We start from the raw sequence: 10,119 nt of genomic DNA on the forward strand, positions 1-10,119 counted from the left end.
TTGCTCCGCGGCACGTGGGATCCTCCCGGACCGGGGCATGAACCCGTGTCCCCTGCATCGGCAGGCAGATTCTCAACCACTGCGCCTCCGGGGAAGCCCCACCATGACAGTTTTGATAGAACCATTTTGTGTGATTGTTGTGTGTCTCACTGTCCGGGCTTTTTCTAGGTCACTGACCTTGATGTCTCTCCACTGTTTTCCATCAATTTCTGATTAAATTTATCTCTAGTATTCATTTGATTCAATCTTTTTTCCAAATATTTGCCATAAGTAGGTGCAGCTAAAATAATTACAGTATCCTGTTCAAGTGTGTTGTGCTGCTTTTTTCTCCTTAACTATTGCTACCAGCGGGCTTCCCGTAATGGTGGTAACTCTTGAAAAAGTTTTCACATGGCTAAATTTCTCACTAAGTCTAAATTTGGGGTGTATAAAACACTCTTCACGCCTTTGAATAATAAACAGGGAACCACAAACATTTCAGTTAATCATCCAACTAGATCAAATAACGTTGAAAATAGAGTCCCTTTAGCACCATTAGCAGCTCGCAAATGCCAGAAAAATGTCAGCACTTCTCCCGCCTTACAAAGCCGTGAGAAATGTGGAGAACCTTTGAACTTGTAGAAAGTTTGTGAGTTTAGAATGGAAGACTTCAGAAAAGACACAGGACCCTTAGGGGCCCAATCCCACTGCAGGTTCCCTGAAGAATTATTCTACCGACAGGAGGCCCAAGTTTCCTCCCCAACCCTATCCCTAACCCAAAACTCTGAAGATTCATTGTCTAGCAAGTGTTCTTGTTTTAAGGCTCTGGAAGGTACAATTTAAAGACCACTTTTAAAAAACAGAATCTTAATTTTTGCTTAGTGAAACCCAGAATGAAAAAGTGAAGGTAAGTGATGCAGTCAGAAATCTGTGACTGTTTAGCAAACTTGTAAGTTAAAACTTTCTGCCAATTTCTCATAAATTAACGATTCATATGGAACTAGGTGGACTGCGTTAGTACTGCGTTTTGTATTATTTCTTTTTGGTGTCCTTTCTTCTCGGTGCCAGCTGGCCCTGGGTTTGCTGCGGTTGTGGCTGTAGCGCCCCTCCCTTTTGTCTGTGTCAGCCCCACCTGTCACCTGGCCCACCCCTTGGAGCCTGCTTTGGTCAAGTTGTTGAAAGTGTAAATCACAGTAGTTCTTTAATCTGTGCTTTTATTTATATCTCTTGTTTATCTTGTAATTTTAAATGAAATTTTCCTACTTCTTTTTCTCCTTTAGGATGAAAGGCAAGACACTAGCTCAGAAGGAGTATCAAATGTAGAAGATCAGAATGACTCTGACTCCACGCCACCCAAAAAGAAAATGCGAAAGACAGAAAATGGAATGTATGCTTGTGATTTGTGTGATAAGATATTCCAGAAGAGCAGCTCGTTGTTGAGACATAAATACGAACACACAGGTATGTATGCTCATGAAACTGGCAGTTTTGGAAAAATAAATTTATAACCACTTCCATAACCTGAAGTGCCCCGAAGCCTATCGGCTTAATGCCATCTTATTTCATAGCTGTGCCCTTATTTTCAGGTAAAAGACCTCACGAGTGCGGCATCTGCAAAAAGGCATTTAAACACAAGCATCACCTGATCGAGCACACGCGCTTGCATTCCGGGGAGAAGCCCTACCAGTGCGACAAGTGCGGGAAGCGCTTCTCCCACTCGGGCTCCTATTCCCAGCACATGAACCACCGCTACTCCTACTGCAAGAGGGAGGCCGAGGGGCCCGAGCCGGGGGCCGCGGGCCCGGGGGGCCCGCCCACGCACCACGCGGGGGCCCGCGCCTCCCCCTCGCAGGGCGACTCGGACGAGAGGGAGAGCTCCACGCGGGAGGAGGACGAGGACAGTGACAAGGAGGAGGAGGAGGAGGAGGAGGAGAAGGAGACGGAGGACCTGCAGGAGGAAAAGGAAAGTGGAGAACCGCAAGGGGGGGAGGAGGAGGGGGAGGAGGGGGAGGAGGAGGAGATGGAGGAGGAGGAGGAGGGGGAGGGGCACGAGGGGGAGGGAGCGAACTCCGAAGGTGCGAGGGAGGGCGCAGGAGCTGGAAGCCCGGCCCGCAGCTTAGAACACAAAGTCAGCCAGGGCGGTGAGCAGGTGTCTGAAGAGAAAACAAACGAAGCCTGATCGTTTTTCTAGAAAGAAAGAAAATTCTAATTGGTAATGAAGTTTGTTCTATATTATACATGCTTTTCACAGAAACACAGTAACCTGTATACTGTGATTTCTGTTCACTACTGTGTAAAGTAAAAATTTAAAAAAATACAAAATACCAAAAAAAAAAAAAAAAAAACCACACACAAAAAAAAATCCGGGTGTGCCTGAACCTCAGACCTAGTAATTTTTCATGCATTTTTCAAAGTTAGGAACAAGTTTGTAACATGAAGCAGATTAGAAAACTTAATGACTCAGAAAGCAAAGATGCAACAGGTTAAAGGAAACTGATTACTTAGATAAGCATCTGGCATTGTTTCATTTTATCAGTATTAATTATCATTCTTACGTTGGTTTATTCTTAAGCTGTACAATTGGGAGAAATTTTATAATTTTTTATTGGTAAACATATGCTAAATCCACTTCAGTATTTTATTATGTTTTTTAAAATGTGAGAACTTCTGCACTACAAAATTCCCTTCACGGAGAAGTATAATGCAGTTCCAAACCGTGCTAACTACCATTTCTAAATTCAATCTAGAAGGTAGTAACTTCTAATATTTAGATGTCATAGTAGAGCGTATTTTCATTTAAAGTGTATCGTTAGCCTTAAGAAAGCAGCTGATAGAAGAGCTGAAGTTTCTTACTCATGTGGTTTAAATGGAGTTGAAAAGATTGCCGTTGAGTTCTGATTGCAGGGACTAACAGTGTTGATACTGGTGAGGACAGCAGAGTCGTCAGATCAGTGTTCGTAATTGTGTTTGAGTACGTGGTAAACAAATACGAAGGATGTGATATGAAGCTTTGTATCTCCTTTGGCCTTAAGCAAGACCTGTGTGCTGTAAGTGCCATTTATCAGTATTTTCAAGGCTCTGACCAGCCTCCGTTCATGCGTGGCCTACAATAACTAGCATTTGTTGATTTGTTACTTGTATCGAAATTCTAAAATAAAACTTAAAGCCACTGACTCTGTCAGAGAAGCCAAACTCTGGGACATTTCACCGTTTAATAATTCCTCAGTATTCATTTTGCGTTAATTGACTTTCAGAATTTCTCTACAGAAATGAAAGGGAAATTTTCTAATCTGCTTTATCCATGTACTTGCATTTCAAACATGGACCTGCCATTGTTATTTGGCTCATAATTGTTTCCAAATGTTAGTTATTATGGACCCAGTTTATTAACAACATTAGCTGATTCTTACCTATCAGTATTATTTTATTTCTTTTAGTTTATAGATCTGTGCAACATTTTTGTACTGTATGTCTTCAAACCTGGCAGTATTAATACCCTTCTTAACTGACATATGTACTTTTAGTTTTAGAAAACTTTTATATTTATGTGTCTTATTTTTATATTTCTTTATTTATTACACAGTGTAGTGTATAATACTGTAGTTTGTATTAATACAATAATATATTTTAGTATGAAAATTTGGAAAGTTGATAAGATTTAAAGTAGAGATGCAATTGGTTCTCTTGCATTGAGATTTGATTTAACAGTGTTATGTTAACATTTATACTTGCCTTGGACTGTAGAACAGAATTTAAATGGGAATGTATTAGTTTTACAGCTACAATCAAGTCATTTTACCTTTACCCAGTTTTTAATATAAAACTCTTAAATTCTGAAATTCACTGTGTGACTAACAGCATGATGCTCTGCGGTTTTATGAAGAGATTAGTCTAACCATGAAGTCTCATTTCCTTATAAGCCAAGCTAGGGCAACCTTATATAAACAGTGTTGGGAACAACGTTTAACATTTTGTGCCAGTTTGTTCCTGTATTCATGTATGTAAGTTACAAATCTGACTCTTCATTTTTAAGTTCCTTGTTACACCATGGTCATTTTCTAGTTTTTTACCAGACTCCCCCATCTCACAATAAAATGCATCAACAAGCCTGACTTACTTGCTGTCATTCTTTTAATCATTACCAAGATTTTCTTTGGAAAACTCTGTGACATACATGGGGGTAGTATACGGTCATCCTGCGCTTGGTTTATCTTGGGCTGGGTCCGGGGAGACTGAACGGTGTAGACGTTCCCCGCTAAATCGTGGATTTTCCCGCAGCTGGGTGTTTCTGGGAAGGTCAGAGGTAACAACTAACGGCCTCCCCAGAGCTTGCTTCCTCTTCCCAAAACCCTTCGCCCCTCACTCCTGATCCCGTGGCCTCTCACCCTTCGGGGAGCCTGGGTTAGGCGCCTTTCCCCTGGGCTCCCACAGCCCCGTACCTGCCTCCTCACCTCAGCCCTTACGCTGTGGCTCGCACCCCGCCCACCAGGACGGGCCGTGTCGGCCGCTGGTCACCCGCTCCAGTGCCCGCCCGGCAGAGTGCCCGGCCCAAGTGCATGTGGCCACGTTGGGTGAACGAGAATATAATTTGCACGTTAACAGGGCGCAGCTGTGTCTTTCTTTACTACTCTTTTGCTTCTATGTATGTTCAGTGATTTCAGCAATTTAATAATTTTTTTATTCAGGCCCTACTAAACACTAGACATAACAGACAAATAGTAAGCTATACCTTTCCTATTGCCTTTCTACTCTGATTTGCGAGCTTATTTCTAGGTGTCATCTTTCTGGTGCTTAACCTAATGGTACATGACACAGGCATTCAAGGCCTCTGGTAGAATTGATGGGACCCCCTCCCCTTCTTACGGCCTCACCTTCCTAGGTGATCGTCATCAGCACGGTGCCTCATTTCTTCTGTCACTGAGGAGAGCTACCCAATAAACAAATTCATTGTATAGGGTTAGAAAATAAGAATAAACAACCCTTCTTAGGAGACATCCGTACCATAATCACTCTAACGAGCAGCTCAAAGAAGGCAGTGCTTGACACATACGGGTGAATGGCTGATCAAGGAGTCTAGGTTCATCAGACAAGTTCTGAAAATGAAACCGTGTGAATGCTTCCCGTTACTCCCCCAAGTCCCATAGCAGCAAGAGTGTCATTTGTCCCTGACTTGTACCATATGCACAGGTGCTTCACTGCTGTTGTCAAAGCTGACTTCACAAAAGCCTTGCAAGATTGGAAGACCATGTGCCCATGAACACAGACATGTTAAGTAGCAGAATAAAGATTGGAACATGGGTCCACCCAACTCTAAGAGCCATGCCCTTAACTAGCCTGCCTCACATCTCACTTAAGAGTAGCTTACACCATCTACATTTAAACTCAATCCTGGCCTTAAGTAACATGAGTAGAAAATGTCAGCAAGACCAATATACATTTTATAACATGGTGAAAAAGAAAAGCAAGAGCAAGGGTTTTTCAAATCTGTGTGCAAACTTAAAATTAGCCTTGAAAACGTGAAAATGCAAACTCAGAACAGCTCCCTTAAGATCAATTAGAACAACGACAATATGGTCTTTGTCTTCTGAACCTAAAAAAAAAGCATAAATTCCTCTGTTCTAGTGAACAAATACATTCCACTCAACAATACACATTTTTTTCCCAACGACACATGGGACATTCATGAAGAGAAACCATCTTATGGGCCATAAAACAAACCTCAAATTCAAAAGAATTGCAAACAAAGTGGTTTTTCTCTGACTACAAAATAATTAAACTAGAAATCAGTAACAGATACATCTGGAAAATCCGCCCCTCTCCGCAAAACTACTGGAAATTAGACAACACATTTCTAAGTAAAATATGACCGTTATAAATTACGAAGAACTAAGTAAAAATGAAAATGCAACATCAGAAGTTTCAGTGTGCAGTAAAAGCAGTGCGTGTAAGAAAATTTATAACGTTAAACACTTTTATTAGAAAAGAATAGAAGGTACAGTCATCTAAGCTTCCACCTTAAGAAATTAGGAGAAGAATAAAATTAAACCCAAACCAAGCAGAAAGGGGGCAATAAAAAAAGACAGAAGTCGATGGCATAGAAAACAAAAACAATTGAGTAAATCAATGAAATCAGAATCTGATTCTTTGAAAATATCAATACAATTGATAGCCAGATAGATTAAAGAATAAAAGAAGGGAGACAAATCACCAAGAACGAGAGAGAGGATCTTCTTGCAGATTCTACAGGGTAAAAGGATGAAAAGAAAGTATTATGAACTTTATGCCAATGAATTTGACAACTCTGATGACAATGTCACATCCAAAATACCAAAACTCACTAAAGGAGAAATAGATAACCTGATTAGTCCAATCACAAAGAAATTTCTAGTTAAAAATCTTCCCATAAAGAAGACTCCAAGCCCAGAAGGCTTCACTGGTGAATTCTACCAAAAATTTACAGAAGTTATTGTACCAATTCTACACAAACTCATCCAGAAAATAAAAGAGGAAAACACTTCCCGCCTTAGTCTGTGAAGCAGCATTAACCTGATAGGAAAACCAGACAATGATATTACAAGAAACAAAAACTACACACTAACAGCTCCCTGGATGTAGATGCAAAAATCCTTGACAAGATATTAGGAAATCATTTTGAATAGTTTATCAAAAGGAAAGTACATTACAACCAAGTGGAATTTATCCCAGGACTGCAAGGTTGTTTTTGCATTCAAAAACCACCTTGTAAACCAAAAATTTACATATTTACATCATATTTACAAAGCAAAAAGAAAAACTATATGTCATCTTAATAGGTGTACAAGAAGCATCTGACTAAATTCTACACCAAGTCATACAAGTTCTTGGCAACCTAGGAATAGAAGGGGGTTTCCTCAACCTGATAGAGGGCACCTGCAAAAAAACCCCATAGTTAATAATTTTGAAAAATTAAATGCTTTCCTCCTAAAATTATGAACAAGAATAATGTCTGCTCTCACCCTTTTATTAAGCATTGTATTGGAGGTCCCACCAGGTGCAACATGACAAAAATGAAAGGCATACAGATTGGGGGAAAAAAAAGAAGTAAAACTTTTTATTTGCAGACAGCTTGGTTGTCTATGTCAAAAAAAAGGAATTTACAAAAAAGCAACTAGAAAAGGTGAGAGCAAGGTTACAGGATATAAGGTCATTATGCAAAAATCTATCATATTCTTATAGTAGGGGTAAAATGGAAATTTAATTTTTTAATGTATGAAATATTTAGGGATAATTTAGCAAACTACAGGCAAAACCTAGGCACTGAAAAATACAAAACACAGCTGAAAGAAATTAAAGGTGCAATGAAAATGAAAAGATATTCCATGTTTATTGATCAGAAGATTCAATGTCATTGCTGTGTCAATCCTCCCCAAATTTATCTATTTAAAAAAAAATTTTTTTAATTTATTTATTTTATTGATTTATTTTTGCCTGTTGGGTCTTTGTTGCTGTGTGGGGGCTTTCTCTAGTTGTGATGAGCAGGGGCTACCCTTCATTGCAGTGCATGGGCTTCTCGTTGTGGCTTCTCTTGTTGCGGAGCACAGGCTCTAGGCACGTGGGTTTCAGTAGTTGTGGCACACGGGCTCAGTAGTTGTGGCTCACGGGCTTAGATGCTCCGCAGCATGTGGGATCTTCCCGGACCAGGGATCAAACTCGTGTCCCCTGCATTGGCAGGCAGATTCTTAACCACTGCGCCACCAGGGAAGTCCCTATCCTCCCCAAATTTATCTATTGAGTCAACACAATTCCAGTGAAAACTGCAGCCACATACTTGTAGAAACTGACAGGCTTATTCAACATTTATATGGAAATGCAAAAGACTTCAAGTAAGCAAAAGAATTTTGGAAAAGAAGAATAAAGTTGGAGGACTTAGACTACCTGATTTCTAGTGTTACTATAATGCTACAGTAGTCAATACAGGTTTGTATTGAATGGACAATACAGGGTTGTATAAGAATGGACACAGAGATCAAGAATACAGAATTAAGAGTTAGGAGGAGATCCACATATTCATAGTCAATTGATTTTTGCCAAAGATGCCAAGATAATCCAATGGTTAAATGATCATCTTTTAAAATGTACTGCTGATAGATGTCCATATGCAGGAAAAGGAACTCGATCCTTATGTCACACCATACATAGAAATTGTTTCAAAATGGATTGCATATTTAAATATAAGAGCTAAAATTATAAATCTTTTGGAAGAAAACATAAATTCTTTATGACCTTCGATTAGGCAGAGATTTCCTAGGTAAGATACAGAAAGGATGAATGAGTCATAGAGAAGAAGAATTGATGAATTGAAATTTATGAAAACTTTAAAATTTTGCTCTCCAAAAGATACTGTCAAGAAAATCAAGAGGGAAGACACAGACTTCTTCAAGAGGGAGAAAATATTTGCACACATATATCTATATACTCGAGAAATGAAAACGTGTCTACACAAAAACCTGTACACAATGTTCATAGAAGCATTACTTGTAATAGCTAGAAAGTGGAAACAGTCCTAATGTCAATCAACTAATGAATAGATAAATGTGGTACATCCATACAATGGAATATTATTTCATAGTAAAAAGGAATGAAGTACTGATGCATATGCTACAACATGGATGGGCTCTGAAGACCTTACACTAAGTGAAAGAAGCTAGTCACAAAAGACACAATATTCTGTTATTCCATCATGTGAAATATCCAAAATAGGCAAATCTAAAGAGACAGGAAGTAGATTAGGGCTGGGGGTGGGGAGAGAATGGATACTGACTGCTAACAGGTATGGGTTTCTTTTGGGGACAGTTGAAGTTCCAAATTAGACTGTGGTGATATTTGCATAACTCTGTGAATATACAAAAACCATAAAATTGTACATTTTAAATGGGTTGCTTTATGGTATGTGAATTATACCTCAACAAAACTGTTAAAATATATGTATATATATTAATAAGACAGCCCAATTTTTTTTATTGGACAAAAGATTTGAACAGATACTTTACCGAAGAAGACATACAAATGGGAAGTATGGAAGCACACGGAAAGATGATCAACATCATCAGGCATTAGGGGAGAAAAAGTAAAGCCACCATGTGCTACCACTGCACACCCAAGAGAATGGCCAAAATTTAAGACTATCAGTAATACCAAATCCTGCACAGGCTATAGAGCAACTGGAACTCTCATACATTGCTGGTGGGAATTTAAAACAGTACAACCACTTTAGAAATCAGTGTGTCAGTGTCTTATAAAGTTAAACACATACTTAATATACAACCTTGAAAGCCCACTCCTTGGTATTTACCCAAGATAAATGAAAATATATGTCCACTCAAAAACTGTATTAAAATGTTCATAGCAGTTTTAGTCATAATAGCCAAATTGGAGATAACCCAAATATCTATCAACCAGGGAACAAATAAACAAACTGTAGAATTTCCATACACGGGAATAAGTAACACATAAGCAATAAGTAACATATAACAACATGGATGAATCTGAAAAGCAGATATGCAAAGTATAACATGAAGTGTGGTGGCCACACAGGTATACACCTTTGTAAAAACTGTAAAAATTATCCTTTTTGATGCCAATCTCACACAACCTCCATTTCCTTTATTAATTAAAAGATCAAAACAACAGGTAGTAAGCGCTGTCCTTGGGTTCTAAGTATATACTTGAGTTGTGTTGCAGTAACTCAGTATTTCTATTATTGGATTAGGTTTCTTCTTTCAGTCTTAGAGTACTAGGAGGTGGGAAGGGGACTATCTCTTAAATGCAGACATACTCAAGGCAAGTTGCAAGTTAGAATTTTTTAAAACTCATCTGGAGCTTCAGAAAACGCTATATTCTATTATTATTACTTTGGGGCTTTATATTTTTTATTGTGGTAAAATACATACAATATCAAATTTACCATTTTAACCATATTTAAGTGTACAATTCACTGGCATTAAGTACATTCACAATGTTGTACAACCATCACCACTATCCATTTTTCATCATCGCAAACAGAAACTCTGTACCCAAAAGTCCTCACCCCTCCCTGTCCCCAGCCTCTTTAACCTCTATTATACTTTGTGATATTTTCCATCTCTATGAATTGGTCTACAT

General features: G+C 38.9%; 1 protein-coding gene across 7 annotated transcripts in view; it reads left to right on the forward strand.

Moving 5' to 3' along the window:
* Window positions 1–4,091, forward strand: part of ZEB1 (zinc finger E-box binding homeobox 1) — a 199,596-nt gene extending 195,505 nt beyond the window's left edge. For all 7 annotated transcript variants that reach the window (XM_024116384.3, XM_024116385.3, XM_055087716.1 and 4 more), the window contains 2 exons: window positions 1,260–1,440; window positions 1,566–4,091. In XM_024116384.3, the coding sequence (XP_023972152.1) occupies window positions 1,260–1,440; window positions 1,566–2,158 (774 nt within the window). In that variant the 3' untranslated portion in view covers window positions 2,159–4,091. The remainder of the gene's footprint in view (window positions 1–1,259; window positions 1,441–1,565) is intronic.
* Window positions 4,092–10,119: the final 6,028 nt, after the last annotated feature.

The sequence above is a fragment of the Physeter macrocephalus genome, chromosome 11, assembly GCF_002837175.3.
Source record: "Physeter macrocephalus isolate SW-GA chromosome 11, ASM283717v5, whole genome shotgun sequence".
NCBI classification, from domain to species: domain Eukaryota; kingdom Metazoa; phylum Chordata; class Mammalia; order Artiodactyla; family Physeteridae; genus Physeter; species Physeter macrocephalus.